This window comes from Eulemur rufifrons, chromosome 29 (genome assembly GCF_041146395.1).
Source record: "Eulemur rufifrons isolate Redbay chromosome 29, OSU_ERuf_1, whole genome shotgun sequence".
Classification (NCBI taxonomy): domain Eukaryota; kingdom Metazoa; phylum Chordata; class Mammalia; order Primates; family Lemuridae; genus Eulemur; species Eulemur rufifrons.
In genome coordinates this window covers 35,215,866-35,241,962 of record NC_091011.1, presented here as the reverse complement: position 1 = coordinate 35,241,962, position 26,097 = coordinate 35,215,866, and the positions used below count along the sequence as shown (strand labels likewise).

General features: G+C 33.6%; 1 protein-coding gene across 3 annotated transcripts in view; it reads right to left on the bottom strand.

The window, feature by feature from the left end:
* The window catches only part of CRPPA (CDP-L-ribitol pyrophosphorylase A), a 245,672-nt gene that overhangs the window by 87,579 nt on the left and 131,996 nt on the right, over window positions 1-26,097 (bottom strand). For all 3 annotated transcript variants that reach the window (XM_069461928.1, XM_069461929.1, XM_069461930.1), the window contains 2 exons: window positions 23,790-23,882; window positions 23,233-23,325 (listed from right to left, as the gene is read on the bottom strand). In XM_069461928.1, coding sequence (XP_069318029.1) covers window positions 23,233-23,325; window positions 23,790-23,882 — 186 coding nt within the window. The remainder of the gene's footprint in view (window positions 1-23,232; window positions 23,326-23,789; window positions 23,883-26,097) is intronic.

The window sequence follows — 26,097 nt, the reverse complement described above, 5'->3', positions numbered from 1 at the left end:
GGCAGGTTTATACAACCACAGCTGAGGGTTTCAAAATGATCATGATAGCTCAGGAGAATATAAATGTTTTTGCCTTAATAAAACAAACTTGCAGCCTGGACAGGCTTGCACCTATTAAAATGCAGCAAAACATTTCATCTATGTTGATTTCTGCAGCTTTGCTTATAGCTACATCGAGTTTTTTTTTTTTAATGTCTTTTTGCACTGTTTACTAATTTACTACATGGAAATTACAGTGAAACAATGTTTCTCATTTAGCATGACATTTCTAACAGTTCTTTCTCATACACACATAAAAAAGATAAAGGATATCCTCCTACCCTCCAAAAAAGAATATCTAATTTTATTCAATGAAAAGTGGCACATTTACTTGTAATAAACTGGTAAACTGCTTAAACATTTAACATGTGGATAGCTTCATGGCTTTGTGGGTGGGCAAGGTTTCTGGCACTCAGGATTTGGAAAAGCCTCCTTTGTACCTTGTATGTCTTCTACATTCAGTTCTAACAAGCTTTATATTTGTCTAGCAACCATTTAATATATTTCTGGTCCCAGACGAATTCCAATTTTTATATACATTTTAAAATGTGATTTTCACTTGCCTCTGAGGACAGGTACATTAACTAAAGGACATTAACTACATATTGAACATAAAATTCTTTAAAACCCCACATTTAACACTTCTGTCTCATTACAGAATCCATGTTCACAAGAAGGCCTCAATAGAGAGTCAGAATTTGTGTAATGTGGGAAAACAAACTGTTTATTTCACTAAGAAGAAAGCCAATTTGTGAAGCTTTTGTATAAACTCAAATAATGCATTGCTTAATGTCCATCAAAGTGGAAGGAAGGATGGTCAAAATGAAACTTGTGGTAATTATCAAATAAATTAGTTAGAATTGGTAGATAAACCAGAGAGATTCTCTGAATCCACACAATAGATACTGCAAAATTATCAACATATGTGTATAAAAAAGTAAATTGTGTGAATTTGGCCCAACATCTTCAAAACATCTTTTGAAAGAAATACAAGGTCGATCTAAAAACTGATGAAAATGGCCAATACTAAATAGGTCAAAGTTATAGTTTATCTAAAGGATTAGAAAAAAATTTCAGAAATACTTTCACCTTACTCCAACTACTGAAGAATTAAATGGATGCTATTAATAAGAATTACTTTAATGAAGTGTACTTTTAAAAAGAAAAAAGAACAAGCTTCTAATATTGAACTGCTTCACTGTAGAACAAATTTAAAGTAATGTCATCATGAAAGTCATAATTCTGATGAAGAGAAACTAGTTAACTAATATGCTAGCATGGAAACTCAAAGCAAATGCTTAACAACTCATTTTTAAATCTGCAAAACTAGCAAATTGAGAAACTATGGCATTTAGCAAAAGGTAGTAAATAAAATATATTGCATTAAAACTTCAACCATACAAGAGATTTAAATGTTTCTTTTGATTCAAAGAATTAAGTAGTAAATGAGTTTTATTATATAATCAGCATGATTGTTGTATTTGTGAACACATTTTGTTTCAGATCCTTATTTAAAAGATCAAAGTAATGAAACCAGAACTTCATATTTTAAACAGTTAATAAAAAAAACCTAACATTACTTCAAAAGCATTGTTTAAAAATTATAAAATAAATATTTCTTCAAATTATTTCACAAGGTGGTCTCTCCCATAAGAATATAACTTTGCCACCATTGCATTATGGCACAATTATCTTAGGCATCACATACATCTATAATTACTTTAATTAACATCTGTGCCATCTGTAACAAATTTTAGAATCAAAAGTTAAAAGAAATCCCACTAATTATTATGAAGCATTGATTTGTTTAGCTAACATTTAAAAGATAATTCTATCTTCATTTTTTTTTCTCTTTGAGAAAACTATCAGAATACAAATCACCAAAGAAAGAAGCTACAAAAAAGCAGGTATATGACTCCTCAAAATTTTGCTGAGTATAATATATCTTTATATATTTTAGTGACTGGTCAATTTCATTTTACACAATACAACCTATTAGTGCTTAAGTAATAATTTATAATTTAACTTGTCTGAAAACCATCTAGATAAATGTTACATTTAAAAAAAATAATGAACATTTTTAGAGTTCACAAATAAAGATGACTTATGCATTTAGGCTAATCACTAAAAGTCCATTATACTACTTTGAATTAATAAGAATGATTGATTCTGTTGTATGTACCTACATTTGCAAGTGATTTTTTTTAAAGTATATTTAATACATTAAAAAAAGCAAAACAATTAAAAAGAAAACCTTTTCAGAAGATGAGGCATCCAGAATATACGGAGAAAAACAGTGCTCAAAGACATCACCAAGATGCCAGAAAAGCAAGTATATACCATTTGTAAGCTGTTTTAGAATAACCTCCACAAATGCATCCTGTGCCTTCTCTTAGGTATGGCAAAAATCATTAAACATCTCAGAAATTAATAATTGTCTAATAATCTCAGAAATTAATCACTTGGTAGCATTTACAGTGTCTAGTTTCTTTGATCCCAGGAAATTCATAAACTAATAATCAAAAGCAATAGATACAAAAATTATACATTATATATTCTGAATAAGATATTAAAAATTATGAAAAAACTGCTAATTTAAGGAAATGTGAAAATAATAACCATAGAGAAAAATGCAATACTAAGAAGTTTCAACTACAGTGCTTCCAATAACAAACTAGAATTTCACTTGCGTTTCACTTTGTTGGGCTTTTAATATTTTGGATTAAAATAACATTTGATTTTTTTTAGGAATTTTAATACTAATTAAATTCTTATGTGCATGTATTTACTATTTAAGACTTAAAGATATACATAACTTATTAATTGAACTTTTCTATTGTCAAAAACTCTGTTGCTTGCAATTGATTTACAATTTAGTACTTTTTTTATTTTTTAATTTTTTTTATTTCAGGATATTATGGGGGTACAAACATATTGGTTACATATTATGACTTTGCCTAACCCAAGCCAGGGTTGGAGGCGTGCCCTTCCCCCATACAATGCTCACCATGTCCATTAGTTGCGAGTTTACCCACCCCCTTCCCCCAACCCCCAGTGAATATTACTTCCGTGTGAGCACCTTAGTGTTGATCAGTTAGTGCCAATTTGATGGCGAGTATATGCAGTGCTTATTCTTCCATTCTTGTGATACCTCACTTTGGAGGATGGGCTCAAGCCCTATCCAGGAAAATATAAGAGGTACTAGATCACCACTGTTTTTTGTAATTAAGTAGTATTCCAGGCATAGACGAGACATACTTTAAAATTATTAAGGCCATATGCGATAAACCCATAGCCAATATTATACTGAATGGGGAAAAATTGAAACCATTCCCACTTAAAACTGGAACCAGACAAGGTTGCCCACTATCTCCACTTCTATTCAACACAGTGCTGGAAGTCCTTGCTAGAGCAATTAGACAAGAGAGGAATTAAGGGCTTCCAAATGGAGGAAAAGAGATCAAACTCTCACTCTTTGCTGATGATATGATATTATATTTAGAAAACCCCAAGCATTCAACCAAGAGATTTCTGGAATTGATAAATGAATTCAGTAAAGTCTCAGGATACAAAGTCAATGTACATAAATCAGAGGCATTAATACACGCAATAACAGTCAAGCCAAAAATCAAATAAAAAATGAGGCACCTTTTACAATAGCCTCAAAGAAAATTAAATATCTAGGAATAGATTTAATGAAAGAGGTGAGAGACATATACAGGGAGAACTATAAAACACTAGGAAAAGAAATTGTAGAGGATGGAAATAGATGGAAAAATCTACCTTGCTCATGGATTGGCAGAATCAACATTGTTAAAATGTCCATACTACCCAAAGTGATCTACAGAATTAATGAAATCCCTATCAAAGTACCATCATCGTTCTCTACAGATCCAGAAAAAATAATTCTATGCTTTGTGTTAACATTTGATTTTTAACAGATTTTTTTCCCCAAAAAGGTATGTCATGTAATAGAACTGACCCAATATAATGGGTGGCCAAATCAGACATGGTCTACACAACTGCACTGTACTCTAGAGTAGCCATTAGCCATATATTGCAGTTTACATTTAAACTCAGATTTATTAGAATAAAAAATAAAGATTTGTTTCCTTTATCATATTAGCTATACTTCAAGTGCTCATAGCCTCAGGTAGATAGTGGCTACCATATATAAGAAATATAGACTTTTTAAAATTTTTGTTAATTTTAACTTTCACATTGACAGATAAAATTTATTTTTACTGTATACATGATGGTTTGAAGAGTATATATATATATACACACACATATATAGTATATACATATATCCTATACATATATAGTGTGCATACACATATGTATAGTGTAATGACTAAATCCAGATTAATTAACCTAGGTATTACACCTCACAGTTATCACTGTTGTGGTGAGAACAATTTACATCCACTCTCAGCATTTTCATGAATATATTAATTGCAGTCATTATGTTATACAATAGATCTCTTAGGTTTAGTCCTGTTATGTAACTGAAAGTTTGTACCTTTGACCAACTTTTCTCCAACCATTCTACTGTCTACTTCTGAGATCAACTCTTTTAGATTCCACATGGGGAGATCATGTAATATTTGTCTCTTTCTGTGCCTAGCTTACTTATTTCACTTAACATAATGTCTTGCGGGTTCATCCAGGTTGTCACAAATGACAAGATTTCTTCCTTTTTCATGGTTGAATAGTATTCAATGGTGTATGTATACTACATGTACTTTATCCTTTCATCCACTCATGGATACTTAGGTTGATTTCCTATTTTATATCTATATTGTGAATAATGCTGCAACAACCATAGCAGTGAAGATATCTCTGACATATTGATTTCCTTTCCTTTGGGTATGTAGCCACTAGTGGAACTGCTGGGATCATATGGTATTTCTAATACTTTTGGGAACCTCGATACTGTTTTCCATAATGCTGTACTAATTGAATTACCCACCAACAGTATACAAAGGCTCCCTTTTCTCCACATCCTTGGCAACACTTTTTCTCCTTTTGATAATAGCCATTCTAATAGCTTGTGGTTCCTATTTGCATTTTCCTGACAATTAATGGTTAAGTATTTTTTTTCACATACCTATTGGCTGTTTTTTTTTTTTTTTTTTTTTTTTTTTTGGCTCATCAAGGGAAGCAGTGAAATTTGTCTTATTTTGAGAAATGTCTATTCAGGTTCTTTACTCCTCATGGCCCCCTCCCACCCTTTTAAATTAGGTTGTTTTATTGCTATGGAAATGAGTTTTTATATAATTTGGATATTAACCCCTTATGATATGTATAGTTTGTAGAGAGTTTCCCCCAGTGTGTAGATTGTCTCTTCATTCTACTGATTGTTGCTGTCGTTGTGCAGAAGCTTTTTAGTTTGATGTAATCCCGTGTGTCTATTTTTTCTTTTGTTCCCTATGCTTTTGGGATCACATTGAAAAATTCATTGCCCAGACCATGGGCAATGTCATGGAGCTATTCACCTATGTTTTCTTCTAATAGTTTCATGGTTTCTGATCTTACATTTAAGTTTTATTAATACATTAAGTATATGGTATGAGATAATTTCATTCTTCTGCATGTGGATATTCAGTTTTCCCACCATCATTTATTAAAGAGATTGTCCTTAGTCCATTGTGTGTTCTTGAAACTTTTGTCAAAATTAGTTGGCTGTGAACATGTGCATTTCTTGCTGGGCACCTATTCTATTCCACTGGACTATGTGTCTGTCTGTATGCCAATACCATGCTGATGTGGTTACTATAGCTTTGTAGTACATTTTAAAATGAGCTAGTGTGATTTCTCCAGCTTTGATATTTTCGCTCAAAATAGCTTTGGCTATTTGGGGTATAGCAAAAGATTTTTGTCAATTTTGTTTAGCTTTACAAAAAACCAACTCCTAGTTTTACTTATCCTTCTTATTGGTTTTCTGCTCTCTACTTCATTCATTTCCCCTCTGATCTACGTATTATTCCCTTTCTTCTCCGAACTTTGAGCTTACTTCTTTTCTCTAGTTCCTTGAGGTGCAGATTTAAGTTGTTTTCTTGAGACACTTTTCTTTTTTGATGTAAGAATTTATTGCTACAAACTTTACTGCTATAAACAGATTTGTATAGTATCTCATAGGTTTTGATACGTTGTGTTTCCATTTGTTTCAAGAAAAATTTTAATTACCTTTTTAATTTCTTCACTGACCCATTGGTTGCTCAGGAATATGTTTAATTTCCATGTATTTATCAGTTTTTCAAAGTTCCTCCTGTTATTGTTTTCCAGTTTCATACCATTGTGATCAGAAAAGATTTGTCATTTCAATCTTCTTTAGTTTTTTAAGACTTGTTTTGTAATCTAACATACGATTTATCCTAGAGAATGTTCCATGTGTAATTGAAGAATATGTTTTCTGTAGGTATTGGATGGTATGTTCTGGATATGTCTTTTAGGTTTATTTTAGGTATATTTGATCTAGAGTGTAGATTAAGCCCAATGTTTCCTTTTTTATATTCTGTGTGGATAATTTGTCCATTACCGACAGGGAGGGTTTGAAGTACCATACAATGATTATATTGTAGTCTGCATGTTCCTTCAGACCTGTTCATATTTGCTTAACATATTTAGGTGCTCCAAAGTTGGGTGCATATATTACAATTGTTATTGTCATATTTTCTTGCTGAACTGATCCCTTTAACATTATATAATGATTACCTTTGTTTATGTAATTTTTGACTTAAAGTCTATTTTATCTGGTAAGTATAGCTACTTCTCCTCTCTTTTGGCTTCCATTTACATGGAATATCTTTTTCCACATCTTCACTTTCAGACTGTGTGTCCTTAAGCCGAAATGAGTCTCATGTAGGCAGCATATAGTTGGGGTTTGTTTTTTAATCCACTGAGCTACTCTATGTCCTTTGAGGAATTTAATACATTTACATTCAAAGTAATTATTGATAGATAAGTGCTTACAACTGCCATTTTGCCCATTGTTTTCCAGTTATATTATGGATTCTTTATTCCTTTCTTCCTCTGTTGCTGTCCTCCTCTGTGGCTAAGTAATTTTCTCTAGTGGTATGTTTTCATTTTTTGGTTTTTTAATTTTTTTTGTGTATCCATAATAGGTTTTTCTTCTGTGGTTGCCATGAAGCTTACAAAAAACTTTTTAATGACAACATGTTATTTTAAGCTGACAAATTTGACTGCCCAAAAACAAACAAAAAAAACTTAAACTTTTACTCCACTCACCCTTTCACTTTACACTTAGAATTTTGATGTCACAATTTTCATTTTTACAATGTATATCCTTAAATTATCTTTGCTACTATTTTTAATACTTGTCTTTTAACCTTCATGCTAGGGATAGAAGTGATTTATAAATCACCATTACAATATTAAAATATTCTGAATTTGACTTTGTACTTACTTTTACCAATGAGCTTTCTACTTTCAGATGTTTTTGTGCTACTCATTAGTGTTCTTTCAGCTCAGAGGATTCCCTTTAGCATTTCTTGTAAGACAGGTCTGGTTGGGATAAACTCTCTAAGCTTTCATTTGGCTGGAACAGTCTTTCTCTCTCCTTCATTTCTAAAAGACAGATATGCTGCTTACAGTATTCTTGGCTGGCAGGTTTTTTTTTTTTTTTTTCTTCAGCATTTTAAATATGTTATTCGACTGTACTTGTCTGTAAGGGTTCTGCTGAGAAGTCTGCTGCTAACCGTATTTGAACTCCCTTATATTTTACCTGTTTTTCTCCTGATGCTTTTAAGATCTTTAGTCTTTGATATTTGACAGTTTGATTATAATATGTCTTGGGGTAGTCTTATTTTGATTAAATTTGATTGGAGACCTTTGACCTTCCTGTACCTATATATTTACATTTTTTGCTAGGATTAGAAAGTTTACTGCTACTATGTATTTATTTATTTATTTATTTATTTATTTTTTTTTGAGACAGAGTCTCACTTTGTTGCCCAGGCTAGAGTGAGTGCCGTGGCGTCAGCCTAGCTCACAGCAACCTCAAACTCCTGGGCTTAAGCGATCCTCCTGTCTCAGCCTCCCGAGTAGCTGGGACTACAGGCATGCACCACCATGCCCGGCTAATTTTTTCTATATATATTTTTAGCTGTCCATATAATTTCTTTCTATTTTTAGTAGAGATGGGGTCTCGCTCTTGCTCAGGCTGGTCTCGAACTCCTGAGCTCAAACGATCCGCCCACCTCGGCCTCCCAGAGTGCTAGGATTACAGGCGTGAGCCACCGCGCCCGGCCCTGCTACTATGTATTTAAATGAGTTTCTAACCTCTTGATTGTTCTTTTCTACTGAATTTCCTATGACTCAGAAATTTGCTCTTTTGATGCATACCATAAATCCTGTTAGCCTTCTCCACGCCGTTCTATTCTTTTTTTTCCTTGTTTGACTTTTGGCACTTTATTTTGTCCATTGATGTAATATTTTCCTGATTATTCTTGATCCTTGTGGTCAAGTGTCAATGTCTGCACATTTAAAGAAGTACTTATTTCAGTCTTCACTGATTGGCTTTTTCTGGAACAGCCCTGCAGCATGTATGAGACGACCAGAAGCCTGGGCCTTGCTGCAGCACGTGTGGTTCCAGGGCAGCCCAGAAGCTCAGGGCTTGCCTGGTGCTGAGGGCTTTTCAGATGCTGGGGCCACCAACATCAGCCTGATGGTAGTCTAAGCTGAAAATCAAGTTCTTCATGCAAGCCTGAAGCCTATGGCTCTATGGTCCCACCTGGCACCACGGTGAGTCCAGAGGCTCAGTCTGCAGGTACCCACCAGGAACATGAGACCATGGGAGTCTGTCCTGGTGTATTATTGTGGTGGCCCCAGGGTTGGGGTCCCAGACAAGTCTTGTGCTCACTTTTCTCTCTGTCCCCCAGTAAGACAGTATCTCTCTCCATGCTACATTGCCTGAGATTGGGAAGGGGTGGCACAGGTAACAAAACAGTCTACCCTATCTTCAATGCATCTTTTCTTTCTATTGTGTTACAACCAGGCACTGTGATCTCTCACCTGGTTCATTTAGCTCTTGTGAAGGACAGTTTTGCATGTGGATAGTTGTTCAAATTGATGTTTCTGTGGAGGCAATAATCACTGGAGAATTCTACTCTATCATCTTGTCCCACCCCTCCAGAACATTTCATCATTGCCAAAAGTGATAATGGACAGTGACTAAACAAAAGAAGCACACATAATATCATTTCTGGTCATAGATCTCTTTAAGTATTTTTGATCATTAACTTAACAGACTAAGACTGCAATTTACAGGGCAGTTAGGAGAGGACAAAGGAGGATCATCCCTCAGTTGTGAGGAATAATTATCTCTATACTAAATATACTAATTAGTCTTGTCTAAAAATCAAACATTTCTAACTAACTGCATCCTAGAACAAAGCTCAAAAATATTGATAAGGATTCAAAAAATGTCTAACACACAGTAAGGTAAAATTCACAATGTCTAGCAGCTAATTAAAAAAATACCAAGTATACAAAAATACAGAAAATAAGACCCATAATGAGAAAAATCAAAATTGACTCAGAACTGACAGAAACTAGAATAAAAAAATGACATTAAAACAATTACTAAAGTGTGTTCCATGTGTTCAAAGAGCTATAGGAAAGCCTGAACCTAGTAAGTACAGAAAAGGGAAGATGAGAAATAGACCTAAATATAACTTCTAGAGATAAAAACTACAACATCTGATATTTTTTAAAATACACTAATGATAATTATCAGAAGGTTAGACATTAAAGAAGAGATTAGCAAACTTAAAGACATAACAATAGAAACACAAATTTTTTTAAAAAGAATCAAAGGAAAAATAAAACAACTACCAGCGAGATATGCATCAACATTAACCAGTCCAACGTTACTGGCGTTCCCAATGACATAAAAAGAACATACAAAAAATCTGAAAAAGATAATGCTGAAAACTCTCCAAGTTGAATGAAAATTAAAAATCCACATATCAACACACACACACACACACACACACACACACACCTTAAACATGCAGAGACCAAAAACACAAAAAATAAACAAAAAAACAAAAAGAACATCCAGGTAAGGAAAGGAGGAGGAAATTATGACCCATAATGAAGAGATACATACATCATTTGAACCTGACCCAGAACTGATAGAGACATTGGAATTCTCACACAAGTACATTAAAATGATTGTTATAACTAAATCTCATACATTAAGTAGTAGAAAAATAGAATATATAAAAAGAACCTAAATGAACCTTTCAGAGATTAAAACTACAATGCCTGATACAAAATAACACATTTTTTTAAAAAATTCAAGCCTGTACATGTCTGCACACATAAAACAGTACATGTGTGCTGAGCTCAATTAAGTGGCCAGCCAAAGCAAAGGAACATCTGTTTGGCATATGCTTTCATCATGTTGTAAGAATAAGTTGTGCAATAACAAATAAAGGAGTGAAATATTACATTCTGTAGACAGATTGTAATCTTAGCATTTATTATAAGTTTGAAGATAATTTTTGTTCTATATTTATGACAAGGACACAGGTTATTCACTTTGAGACTGCTGGGTCCACTTAATTGAAAAACACATTGCAAGGGAGAAAAACTCTTATTTAATTATTAATATTGTAAGTATCTAATAGGCCAGTCAGTTTACTGGACAATCCAAATAAAATACAGAAACAGGAACAAATCCAACTATCGTCCATAATTTTTTATTTCAAACTTTTTTCTTCAACATATTTTGTATTAATATATAAATAAAAGTCATACATATGAACTAAAAGATCAAATTAGTGATTATAAATATAATTTTTTGTTTACCCAATATGGTTGTGATCCATTTAAAATTTACCTTGGGACAAATACCACTTCCCAAATTCAATGTTTAAGAGAAAAATAAAGTCTCATTTAGGAATTAGAAACACATCAAATTTAATACTACTTTTCAGGGTTCATACAGAAAATAATTCAAAATAAGACACATAAGCAGTTGCTTATTAACACAATAATATATGCTTCATAAAACTAAAAACAGACATCTATAAGGCAATTATAATTTTGAAATGAAAAAAATTATTTTTCTAAAATGTAAAATTAAAAATTGAACCCTACTAAAAAGTATGATACCGTAAAATCAAAATAGTAAAATTCATAAAGTTTAAAGTCATACACAGTAAATAATGGCCTAAAACGTCAGGTAGAACTAGTAGCTCTCTCCTACTTAACAGAATGTAGCTATTACTTGAGTTGCAATTTTTATTATTTCTTCATACTCAGCCTCATTTATTTCTGCAAGGCACCATGAAGCACCTTGTTGTGGCAGACAGCCCTGGAACAAAGAGGATAGGAGATACCATAACTTAGAACACCAGGGCACATTCAAGCCAATAAACCATTCTGAATGCCTACACATGCTGAGTTGTGAAAGGAGAAAGGGCTACATAAGCACAAAGGTATTATAGCGAAACATTCCAAGAGGAAATATTATTACTCAAATTGTAAGGTTAGGAAAAGGAAAGCAACAACAGAAAAACGGTGTTTCTGGTAGAAAAGCTCAGGCAGCAAACAGACAAGTCAGGTAATACGGTTTAGGTGGAGAACTACAAGTACTTCAACATTTCCAGGGGACAAACTGTTCAGGAAGGAAATGGCAAGAGACAGGACGGTGGAATTAAGCAAAAGCCAGACCAGGCCAAGGCTTTATAAACTAGGGCATGAGAAGCAGTGGAGAGGTTTCAGCAAGGAGAGTCACTTGGCACATTTACAATTAGCAAAATCTCAGATAGTGGCTATCATGAGGTCAAAACTGACACGAAAGAGAGCAGTTGAGATGGACAGTTCTTGGAGGGAAGAAGAGTTCAAGTAGCAGGCATTTGTACATTCCTGTCAAAACTTTGAGAAAGTATGAAGTTAAGAGATAAAAGTGTACAAATCTATGCATGAGTAATACTTTCAGTCACAAGACTTGATGACCCAGAGTCTATGTCTATCAAAGAAATTTCTAACAGATATTTTAGGTAAAAAGTACTAAAAGCTGTGTCAGCTAGGTCATTTAAGATTGAAAATCTAAACCAAAAAACTCAGCAAACTATGTCCATGGGTCAAACCCAGCCTGCTGCCTACTTTTGAAAATAAAGTTTTGTTGGAACACAGTCACGCCCATCCTCTTATGTATTGTCTAGGGCTGCTTTGGCACTAAAACAACAGAGTTGTGTGTTGCAACAAAGACCACATGGCCCACAGAGCCTAAAATATTTACTATCTGGTCCTTTACAGGAAAAATTTGCCAGCTCCTTACATAAAGATGTTGTCTCCAGATCCAGGCAAAGAAAGGACTTGAATTACCTCTTGTAAAATGAGAGCATTCTACTAAATGATTTCTAAGATCCTTTTCTCCTCAAACAATATTTCTATTACTCAAAAAAGGGGAAGCATTGGCATGATTCATGAAACACTATGTAGTGAAATGGGGTACTAGGATTATTTTTTAACTGGCGATAATGGTATCTATGATAATCAACTCTTAGGATTGAACTGTGGATTAATGTTCCAGAATCATTTATTTAAAAAAAAAAAAAAAGTGACTCATTTCAAGCATTTTCGGTAAGTGTTATTACTAACACTAACATAATTATACCAATAATATGCATTAGCAGGTCACATTTGTTGGGAGGGTTCTGTGAAGTATAAATGTAGTCGGAGTTCCACCTCACAAATAAGAAAAGCAAAAAACACACAGCTGGATTCTCGATGGTTGAGCAAACAACTCAGAACTCAGTCATTACCATAAACAAATTGACTAAGTTACAAAATATAAATTTACAGTTCTCTCTCAGTATATTCTAGAAATAGAAATAATACTTAGAGTATTGAGAGTAGACATGCAAATAACTTCAACCAGTCCTGTCATTGCCAGATAAAAATTTTCAATGTTGACTCTGGAACTATCTTTTTTTTTTTTTTTTTTTTTTTTTTTTTTTTTTTTTTTTTTTTTTTTTTTTTTTTTTTGAGACAGAGTCTCACTCTGTTGCCCAGGCTAGAGTGAGTGCCGTGGCGTCAGCCTAGCTCACAGCAACCTCAAACTCCTGAGCTCAAGCGATCCTCCTGTCTCAGCCTCCCGAGTAGCTGGGACTACAGGAATGTGCCACCATGCCCGGCTAATTTTTTCTATATATATTTTTAGCTGTCCATATAATTTCTTTCTATTTTTAGTAGAGGTGGGGTCTCGCTCTTGCTCAGGCTGGTCTCGAACTCCTGAGCTCAAACGATCCGCCCACCTCGGCCTCCCAGAGTGCTAGGATTACAGGCGTGAGCCACAGCGCCCGGCCAACTCTGGAACTATCTTAACAACATTTGCAATATTCCACCTTAGCAAGTTCCAGAAGAATTAAGCTTAAGTATTAATCATTTAAGAAGAATTAAGTTTCAGAATTCCATAAAACAAAACCTCTGCTGTCTGGAAAATTGAATCATACTTTTCAAATGTATCACACATAAACTTGTTGCAAACAGGGCTCAAGCTAAAGCATGTTTGGATTAGGAAGTTTTTTGCACTGATTCTATCATCTGTCTATACTTTCAGATATAAAAGAACAGTTCAGGCCTTCCAGAAAACTGCAAAAGTAATCTATTTTTAGGTAGCCATAGATTTTTATCGTAAGGGAACAGAACTTAGGCCTGGTAATATTCTTACCATCTTCCTGTCTAATGATTCAACTCCAAGACAAGGTTTTTTTCAGAATCGGAAGTATTACTATAAAAAAATTTCATAAAAAAACATAATCTACTATACAGACACTACATAAGATTTGGCAAAGTCATTGTAATTTATAACATATTTTTAAATTGTGCCTATACCTGGAATTCTTTTAAAAGTCAAATATTAAGAAAGCCAACAGGAGTCTAACTTGCCTTTCAAAACAAACTTTAGGATACAAGCTTCTGTACACACAAACAGAAAACTTTTGAATATGAATGAAGTCTAATTATACTCTGACAACCAATTTCAGATATTCATCTGCCTATTCACCTTTCAAAAACAAAGGAAAAATCCCTAATGTTCCATATCTTACTATCATTCACCCTAGTTTCATGAAATATAAAATTAAAGGTTATACTTATTATCTCATTTAATTAAGAATAAATTCTTAGTTCTTCAATTTCTTCAATTTATCTTCATTTCTGCCCTTCTAACTAAAATGCCTGCCTTGATAAGTTTTGCCTGCTATAATAAATATCTATAGACTTGAGTGGCTTATAAATAACAGATATTTATTACTCACAGTTCTGCAGGCTGGAAGTCCGAGATCAGGGTACCATCATTGGATTCTGGTGAGGGCCCTCGTCTAGGTTGCAGACTGCTGACTTCTTGTTGGGTCCTCAGGTGGTGAAAAGAAAGTAAACTAGCTCTCTAGCCTCTTCTTATAAAGGCACTAATCCCATTCATGAGGGCTCCACCCTCATGACCTAAATACCTTCCAAAAGCCCCATCTCCTAATATCATCATTTTAGGGATTAGGATTTCAACATGTGAATTTTGGGAATGACCAAATCAAGTGTTCAATTACTTATCAGGGATAAAATTAATGTAAACTGCCTAATAAAGTCTATTTTCAATTATTTTGCTGTCATATGTTGCATATTAAATTTTATAAATTGATTTACTATGATAGCACTGGCAAGTAAATTCAAACAACATTGCTCATCTGACCGGGTTCAGTAAACTACTTAAAAGAGGGAAATAAATAGCAATTCTAAACCCTGCGCTTAATCAAGAAAAATGTATTCATAAAACTTAAAAAAGTAAAAGTCCCCTGGAATTCATTCTATTTGCATCTTGCATGAAAATACCTGTCTATCTGAAAATAACCTTTATTCATTAAAAAAATAGATACTAGGAAGTTGTGCCCTGTGAAAATCATTTCTTTACACATCATCAGTCCATCACAGTCTTAGGGGGGTTCTATATTCCACAAAACAAACTTGTCATTAACCATTTAGCCATAAGCAAAGATCACCTAAAACTTAAAATAACACTGTCAATTCTTTCTATTCAACATCTCCTACAAGAAAGATTTCATCATTCTTCATCGTTGTGTTAGAAATGAATCCCTTCATGATTGCAATTGGGTAAAGTTTCTAAAAGCATTTTTAACCAGTATATATTTAGGTTTTATTATTGATTTAGGCAGGAAATACCCGAGACTGACTATATTAGCAGAAAACAAATGAAAAAATTTGTAGAATTTGTACAAGTGATTGCATTTCTGCCACTGACACAGTGTACAACCACAAAAGATAAGACTTTACCGTATCAAGCGCAATCATAAAAATTCAAGATATAATAAAGTTTTAATTTTTCTGAAAGAAAAATAGAATCGATAGAGTACAGCAGCAGTAAGTTGAGACTGGAGTGGGCAGGGATTTGGACTTGCTCCCAAGGTCAATCATTGTCTACTACACACTTATAGATACAAATACACATACACTATCCATTTGAAAATTTGAACTATTAGGGACCTGCCACAGATTGTAAAAAGTAAACCCAATATAGAGGCAGTGAGAATTAAAACAGCCATCTCTTATGTTTATTTCATAAGAACATATGCCTTGATAACACTTTTTTTTGTTTTAAAAAAAGATGACATCTGGCTCTGTCACCCAGGCTGGAGTGCTGTGGCTCAGTCATAGCTCATTATAACCTCAAACAATCCTCCTGCCTCAGCCTCCCAAGTGGTTAGGACTATAGGCATATGCCACCATGCCCACCTAATTTTTTAATTTTTTTGTAGAGACAAGGTCTCACTATGTTGGCCAGGCTAGTCTTGAACTCTTGATCTCAGTCTTCCTTCCCTGGCCCACCAAAGTGCTAGGATTACAGGTGTAAGCCACTGCACCCAGCCACATTTTCTTAGTCTAGTACTAATAGGATTAACAAGAGGAAATGTATAGAATAATCAGTTAAGTAAATGATGACAAAGATACATGTCAGAGATCTGGTAAAAAATTAAACAGCACCATAGATTTTTATAATTTAAATTCAGTAGAGGCTCAATACCCTGTAAAGCTAAAGAAGCCAGTAGCACTTAAAAGAAGGAATCGTGTTTTTCCAGTTGTCATTTGTTCTTTATTAAGAAGGAACGTTAAATATATATATGTATGCAAATTTTTAATCTTTTTCCATTTTATTTAACACATTCATAAGAATATAAAAGTAACAAGCGCATATGATACATTACACACTGGATTCATTCTGTTCCTAGTTCTGCCATTGGTGAGCTATGGAACCTTCTGGAAACAATTTGTATCTCTGTGACAGTTCCCCCACATGTGGAAGTATCAAGTGTCAATGGATGGTGGTTTTCTATATTTTTTTATTTGCTGACATGTTCAAATACTAAACATTCTGAAGTGTTTTAAAGATCATATATTCTGATCCTTATGTCAATAAACTACTTCTAAGAAACTAGAACTAAATTAGATACTTTTGAAGGTTAGTTAAGTTTCTCAACACATTCAAATTCTACTTAGCAATTAATGTTTTTTGCTAAATTAAATTTATGGAAAGATTGCTATCTCATAAAGCACCAATAAAATTATTGTCTACATAAGTAGAAAAAAGTAGAGCTCTCATGTAATTATCCAGATAATTACAGTAAAATTATTTTGCTGTGGAAAATGTGATTAGCCAGTTTATCAAGTGTAATTTAAAAGTTTGTTTCCTTCTGTATTTTGAACTACTTAGATTTGTTGCCAGTCTCTTCCCACTTTTAACAATTAAACACTTACTTGGCACCTATCATGTGAATTAGCTATGATAATTTTTTTTAAAAAGCTTCAAATAAGAATATATATATTGCCTGCTATTTCATCTGATACTAGCAAATGATGTTTTCTGGAAACCTTGCCAGAACCAAGTAAATTAGAATCTCTAATTTACTTTTGGAATCTGGGAAGGTATTTTTGATGGTTTTACAATTGGTTAATCATAATCCTGGCTGAAAAACAACTATAGGTAGTTTTGCCTCCTAAAACCTTTTTCCATTGGTAGGAAAAACAACTCTCTGGTCATTAACTTCTAAGCAAGGAACTTAGTCTATAATTCAGACTCTTAGCATCTTTGAATCTTGTTTAATCTAGGTAAAAGCCTATTCTAAGAGAATTCTACTTCAGAAATTTCATTAATTTACTTTTTAGTATTTAACACATATTACTTTTATTTTTCTTAGTATTCATTAATCATTATTTAAATAGTGAACAAAAGCATATGATCAGAATAGATAAGAGAGAACTGGACATGTTCCTCATTCATAGCTGTTACATCAGATCACTCCACAAAGAACTTGCAGATAATTCTCTTTGAGAGATGCAATCTGACAAAGGTGATAGCAACACTATACACCCCCTCACAAACTCAAAGTACAGAAGGTTAACAATAACTTCTGTCAAATAAATGGATCTTAAAGTAATAGGCTTTGCCAGTTCATCTTAGATAACAAAATTCTTGTGTATTAAATATCTTCTAACCCATTTCACAAAAGCCAGGAAGAAGTTGATCTTTGTGCAGTCAAAACCTCTGCAGAATCTAAAAATAAAATCTAATTATGCTTAAATGCCTATGTACCAAGAACCAAACACCATTAACTGTTCACTCACTCAGTTCTTGGCTTCCTCCAAGAGATAAATATTCTGGATGAGGTTCAAAGTCACATGGCTCTTTTGAATGTCTAGTGAGTGACAGATACCAGACAATTCCAAAATATTTTTCTATACTACTTGAGGATGTAAGGGACAATGGGGGCTTCATCAGTACTGTGGCCTGAGAATAATTTTTACCACTTAGACTCTAACTCAATGTTGTTTTTGCCAAATGCCCAGCTAAACTGATGTTTGGCCTCATTTTCCTTTAAATATTTGTCCTTGTTCAGTGAAACATTATGACACTGCAAATGCAATCTTAACTAGTCTCGCAGTTGAAAAACCTCAAAAACATCTAATATCCACAATTTTCCTTTACATTTGGCTCATTCCTATTTAGCCTTCCACTCTTCAGATGGACTGAAATTAGAAGTTGATAACCCTTGTGCAAGAACAAGGACCATTGTACTACAACTCATCCAAGACAAAATAGGCCTTTAAACATTTACAATACATGCATTCAAAATCTATTGAATCATATAACCCAAAACTAAAAAGGGACATATTTTCCTACATGACATTGATGTCATTTGAAATAAATTTTCTGATGAATGAAATCTACTTGTTTAGGGAAGCAAATAATCAGATTCCTTTTTGACCATTCTTTCATAATTTAAAGCTGCTTAATAAAAATCTTATTAAAAAAAAAAAAAGGTCCCAGTAGTAGAGCCTTTTTCTTTTTCCTGGTTTAATCTTCCAGCAAATTCAGATAGAAGAAAAGGAGACACCTCTGAGGTATCTATTACATATAACATCTTCCAATTATATATGTATACATACTTATACAGTGAAATAAAATAGGCATATATGTTTTTATCCTTTGAGCAAACTAACATATCTAGACCTCAATTTAAGCCTTTCATTTTACTTTTATAATAATATTTTTTCCACATTTATTAGTTTGAGGGATATTTAAATGGTTGTGTCAAATTTTCATTAACAAGAAAGCTGAGATGGCCTTATAGCCATTTTTGGTGAAAGTGGTAACAGAATGAAAAAGGATGGAGCCCGATCAACCATATTCATGATCATTTATAGGACAATTCAAACACCCAGAGATTATACACGTGTCTCCTCATTCAAGAAGCCAGCATTCTTTACTGCACCCTTTCTAGTTATTTACTCTAGTCTAAGTACAGATTGTAGATATAATCTAATAATATTTTCCACTTAATAATACCCTTAATGTCATCAAATTAAGTTTGCCTGTGCACAGACATACCTCAGAGATACTATGGGTTCAGTTCCAGACCACCACAATAAAATAAATATCACAATGAAGTCAGCCACACAATTTTTTTGGTTTCTCAGTGCATATAAAAGTTATGTTTACACTATATGGTAGCCTACTGAGTACTAGCATAGGTTTAAAAAAATGTACATAATGTACATTCTTACTTCAATTATACTTCATTGCTAAAAAACACTAACAATCACCTGAGCTTTCAGTGAGTCACAATCATTTTGCCATTGGAGGGTCTTGCCTCCACGCTGATGGCTGCTGACCGATAAGGGTGGTGGTTGAAGGTTGGGGTGGCTGTGGCAATTTCTTAAAAAAAGATAACAATGAAGTTTCCTGAATTGACTCTTCCTTTCAGGGATGATTTCTCAGCACTATGCAATGCTGTTTGACGGCATTTGACCCACAGAAAAACTTTCAAAATTGGAGTCAATCCTCTTAGACCCTGCCACTGCCTTATCAGCTATGTTTGTGTAATATTCTAACCTCTTATTGTCATTTTAACAAGGTTCACAGCATCTTCACCAGGAGTACATTCCAACTCAAGAAATCACTTTCTTTGCTCATCCATCAGCAGTAATTCTCATCTGTTCAAGTTTTATGAAATTATAACAATACAGTCACATCTTCAGGCTCTATTTCTAATTCTAGTTTTGTTGCTATTTCTACCACATCAGCTGTTACTTTCTCCACTAAAGTCTTGAAACCTTCAAAGTCATTCATGAGGGGTGTAATCAACTTCTTCCAAACTCCTGTTAATGTGGATATTTGGACCTCCTCTCATGAATCATGAATGTTCTTAATGACATCTAGGGGGTAAATCCTTTCCAAAAAGGTTTTCAAATTTATTTTTCCCAGATTCATCAGAAAAAATCATTATCTCTATGGCACCTACAGCCTCATGAAACATGTTTATTCAATAAGACACAAAAGTCTAAATTACTTCTTGATCCATGTGATGGAAAGCATGAAAAAAAACATTAATCTTATTATACGTCTCCATCAGAGATTGTAGGTGACCAGGTACATGACCAATTAGTAATATTTTAAACGGAATCTCTTTTTTTGAGCAGTAGATCTCAACAGTGGGCTTAAAATATTCAGTAAGTCATGCTGTAAACAAACATGCTGTCATCCAGGCTTTGTTGTTCCATTTATAGAGCACAGGCAGAGTAGATTTAGCATAATTCTTAAGGGTTCTAGATTTTCAAAATGGTAAATGAGCATTGATTTCAACTTAAAAGTCACCAGCTACATTAGCTCCGAACAAGAATGTCAGCCTGGCCTTGGAATCTAGACAGTGACTTCTCTCTAATCATGAAAGTCCTAAATGGCATCCACTTCCAACAGAAGGCTGTTTTCTTTTATATTGAAAATCTGTTGTTTGGTGTAGTAGCTACCTTCATTAATGGTCTTAGCTAGATCTTCTGAATAACTTGTTGCTGCTTCTCTATCAGCACTTGTGGCTTCAACTGGTACTTTTCTGTTATGGAAACAACTTCTTTCCTTAAACATTATGAACCAACCTCTGTTAACTTCTAATTTTTCTTCTATAGCTTCATGGCCTCTCTTAAGCCTTCATAGTATAGAATTGAAGAGCATTAGGGCCTTGCTGTGGATTAGGATTTCTAGCTTTTGATTGAAAGTGAAAGACACATGACCCTTCCTTTCACTGGAACACTAAGAAGCTGTTGTAGGGTTATGGATTGGCCTAATTTTAGTATTGCTGTATCTCAGGGAATAGGGAGGCATGAGGAGAGGAAGAGAGATTAGGGAACAGCTGGTTGATAGAGCAGTCAGAACACATACAACATTTATCAATTAAGTTTACCATCATATATGGGTATAGTACCCAGCACCCCACAACAATTATAGTAGTCACATCAATAATCCCTGATCACAGACCATAGCAGATAGAAAAATAATAATGAAGAAGTTTGAAATATTACAAGAATTACCAAAAGGTGACTCAGAGACACAAAGTCAGTAGATGCTGTTGAAAAAATGGCTCTGATAGACATGCTTAATGCAGGGTTGCCACAAAACTTCAATTTGTAAAATGTAATATCTGCCAAGTGGAATAAAATGAAATATGCCTTCATACAAATATTCCTTATGGAGTGACAATCCACCAATTTAAAATAAACATTTTATGGTGCTTTAGTATATAGATTTATACTATATAGACTTATATTATTCTCGAACTAATTTTGAGAGACATTTCCACCAAAACTGGAGGATTGTCCATCTTTTCCCTTAGTTTGACACATAACACCAGATAGCCAAACAATTCCAGCATTTACTGGAGCACATGAAATGAAACTCAAGAGAAAACTAAATTTAAATATTTATAGGAGCAATAGAAAGGACTGGGGTTGAGATACAACAGTAGCAATGAATAGAAGAACCATCAGTTTAAAAATAAGTGTGTGCACATGCACATTTGGTGGAGAGAGGCAGAAAGAAAAGATAAAAGGAAAACTTGATAAATGAGGTGATGGATACCCCAGTTACCCTGATTTTCTTAATTCACAGTGTATGCCTATATTAAAACATCACATGTACCCTTTAAATATATACAACTATAATGCACCCATAAAAATTAAAAAGAAAAAATGAGAAGACAGATTCCAACCTCGGTGTCCATATTGCCCCAACTGTACCACCATTAAGAGAAGTCAACTTTTGGAGAACATGCCTTTGGGATAGATCTGATATGCTAAATTTGAGAACCAAAGTAATCCAATGGAAGTACCAAGTAGAATGTTGGGAAATGTATGACTAAAGCTCAGGAATCAGAAGAGACCAGTGAATGTGAATGTGCAGTTGTCTTATCCAAAGTGGAAAGAAGGGAAGCTACACTATTAAAACTAACACCCCATGCCTGCCAAGGGCCCAGCTCTGTGCTATAAATTACATTGTGTATTCATTTCTTTTTAATCCTTATATAATAACAACCTAAGAAGTAGAGTTATATTAGCCTCATTTCTACACTGAGGAAACCAAACCTCAGAAACATTAAGTAACTTGACCAAGGAACTGAAGTATCTGAGTTGAATGCCCTTTCTCTTTTCACTATATGGTACTGCCTCTTCAGCATATCTACAAACATGGAACAAATGAGATTTCTAAGCAAGTAAACATGGAGAAAGGAAAAGAGAGCCAAACATGGAAGTCTGAGAACTTACCTCTATCCTACAAAGCCATAGAGCCTTCCAGCATTGGTACATTCCATAATTTTCCTAAAAAGCTCAATCAAAGCTTCTATGATTCTGTGAAAATCGGTCACGTGTGGACCTTCAGTTTCCATAACAAAGTACACCCATGGAAATTATCTTTAGGGCATATAACGAAATATAACAGGCCAGTGAATTAATTAAACCTCCCATAGTTGCTAATTTGTTTCTACTTGCATTGCTCAGCCCAGAGTTATTTATACTGCAAATTATTATCTTTATTACTTACCATAAATTCCCACACTATGGGATAGGCTAGAGCTTTAGGAACTTGGCAATTGCTAAGCACTTCTGAGAACTTAATGTTTGGAAACCCCTTTCCACAGCAAAATGCTACTGACTATAGATCCTGCTTGTCAGCCAATTTGGCTGGCTTGGCTTCTGATCTTGTTCCTTCCTCGTTTTGCTAATATTTCTGTCTCCTGTATAGTTTCATGGGCTAAACAAGTAAACTCTGTAGTAAACATATACTTTTAGTCTTTCACAGAAAAATATCCCTAAAATTTTCCTGGGCCATTCTTCTAGGAATTCTCTTTAATCTGTTTATCTTGTCCTATGTTTGTATTCCATGGACCAGAGAAGATGAAACAACCGAAGAATAAATTTTCTTTCATTAGATTTTTTCCTCTCATTTTTAACTTCTGGATTTCCTCTCTAACAGCATTCTGGAAATTTACTAAGTAAAGCTCTTTCACATTATCCAAACAACTAATCAACTTAGCCATATGCTTTGCAATTTCAATGAAGGGAGAAAAATGTAATCAGTTTCTAAGTTGAATTAGTTTTCCTAACCTGTCAGTTCAACTAAACGGATTGCATTAACAAAAGCATTCAGTCATATAAGTGATACAAGAGAGTAAGCTGAGGAATCCACAAAGAAGGGAAGAGTTTTCTTCTGAGTTTAGGTTGGTACTTTCAACCGGATGAAATTTTGTTAAATATAAACATTGAGTTATAAGAAGGAAACACAAGTGTGAGAAAAAGCTGCACTGATTCACTTACTGAAACAACAACAACTGGATATAAAATAGAAAGATTACTCTCTTCAAGTATACTCAGTAACTTCTGGGTTTCTTGAAAATCAGAGGTCATAACCTAAAAGAGAAGAAGGAAATAAAAAAGGAAATGAAGAGAAGTTCTTAAATGATTTAAACATTAATTCAAGGAGACATTTTATATAACATTCAAAATATTTATCAAACTTAATTTTTAAACAATTTTTAAAAATGCCCATGATGTTGTAGGTATTAAAATTTGAACTATTCATTAATTCAATTTTCTACTTAATGTGTCTTACTATACACTTTATACTAAAATGGAAAATTGGAAATATTGTCAAAAAAAAAAATCAATGTCTTCTCATTATGGGAAATAGTATATTAGGAAGTGTTATTTTCCTATTTCAAAAGGTAAAAAATAAAATTTTCTAATAAATATTAAATAATACAACTCCTGCCACAATGACATATTCAAAATTTAAGAATCAAGAGAAATTTCTCTTCCAAATTACATTTGCATACATCCTCAAGTGCTTTCAATCATTTGTGTTGACTACTTACATTCACACAAACAAAATTATAGCATTGTTCTAAGATGATTTGCTGAAGATCTCCACCAGCATGACACAGAGCCCCAGATGTGACTTTCACATGCTAAGAAAAAAGCGCACAGGAGAAAAACAGCTTACACACTAGACTGATCAAACATGACCATAAACATTTTTATTACAAAGGAACACATAATTGCTATAGGAAAGACACATAAAGCCAAGAACCATATATAAAAATAAATTCAGGACTAAGTTTGTCAGGCTAGCAAGAAAAAAACATTGAACTAGGCCATGAATGATGAATATTATTTTAGCAAATCCGTATATAGGGAATTGTTTCAGATAGGAAAAAATGAATATATATATCTGTGTGTATGTATGCGTGTCTATACATATATATTCATTCAGGAACAGGCAAGTAGTCTGGTTTATCTTATACAAAGAAGTATTGCAGAGGATGTTGAAGGACTAAAATAGAAAGGTTGCAGTGATGGTTGGTAGCATCTGGAAGCATGGTAAACACTACAGTTACAATGAATAAACTTCACTAAACATGGAGGCAGGGAAAGCAGTAACAAACTATCTCGACAATTTAAGTGTAAGAAACAAGACTTGAACTGGAGTAATGATAAAAGAGACTATGAAAGAGAGACTGTCAAAGAACTTAAAGAAGTAGTCCCAGACTAGATTTAAAAGGATAGGACATATATTACAGAAACTTTCCTAATAAGAGTTTTATGATACATAGCTTAATATATTAATGAACATGCTTCAAGACTTTTCTATTATAATATGAAGAAAAACTTAAGAATTACTAGACAACAGATCTGTTACATTTCCATTATAATTCCACATGAACTCGCATTGCAGTGATTCATACTGGCATTACATTTACAATATTTTACAATTTAAAGTTCTAAAATATAATGCTGTTCCTAAATAAAACATCAAACTCTGTACCTCTAAGAGAATTATGTATTCAGTAGCGTAATTTTATATAACTTTGACAAAATACTGGAGAATGAGAAAGGGAAGTAAAGGTTTCAAGGTCTTAGCTTTGCTAAAGAAATTAGTTGGCTCATACGTTATAAGAATTTTAGCTCAGTTTGTCGATCTTATTGAGCACAAAGTTCAAAAAGATTTTTAAAAATCAAAAAAACACCCTTCTATAGTCATTAACTACATATTAATACAACAACAAAAAATAAATCAGCTTCCATTCTGCAACATTAAGCTTGATCAAGAAGTAACATCTTCTACACATTGCAGGCAGACAATTTTTCAAGGGTCTCTCATGTATCTGAACATTTTCAAAGGCATTAACAGCTAACTTGTTCCAGATTCTTTTCCAAGTATGTTTGCATAACATGCAGACTTGCATAGATAGATATGTCTCTTCCTAGAGTAGATCTGTTTATTTTCCAGAAAATAAAGATGGAGACATTTCTCTTCCTGCAGCAGATTTGCATGACATTCCAGAATAATAAGGATAATCTCTCTCTCCTAAGGGGAAGATGTGCTGATTTGTCTGCATAAGGCCAGCGTTTCCTACTTACTATCCAGGATCTTTTTAAATCATCACACTGCCTGGCACCAACTAACCCTAATTTTCTCTCTGCATGAGAACTGTAGCTCTGAAAACCAGTGCAACATTGTAATTTCTGCTACTATCATTGTAATAAATTGTCTGTTCTCTGACCCTGTAATCTCAGGTCTCCTGCCAATATCTATGATTCTGTGTCAGGCTGACATGACATACTTGCATGCAAATAGGGTATAATCTCACATCTTGCCAAGTTTCTGATTTGAAAGATATAAAATAAAGCAACCATATCAAATCTTAATTTCAACAAATACGCACAACTGAATTCTGAATTTAGAAAAAAATGACTTACTTTCAGATCCTTTTGCATATACATAAATGAGATTTAGGATGAGAACATGAACAACATTCTGATTTAGCTTTTCAAGGATTAAAAAAACCAAAATTCTTCAGGACAGAGTCTGGGATCATTGAGGACACAAATATACATGTTTTAAGAGTTTAAAAAGAAAAGTCTTGAGAGTTTAAAAAGAAAAATTTTTCCATCAATACTTTTTTTTTTACAGAAAAAAAACGGACTCGTGTCAAGGAAAATGGTATATTTTCTTAAAATTAACAATGTGGAAAAGTTTTTTTAAAAGTTAAAAAAATTCATCTAAAAATACCACTACATAGAAATAATTACTCTGAATGTCAGGTAAGTATCATTCCAACAATGCTTAATGAATAATAAATACAATAGGCTAGAAGGACAAAAGAATGAAGGACTAAAATC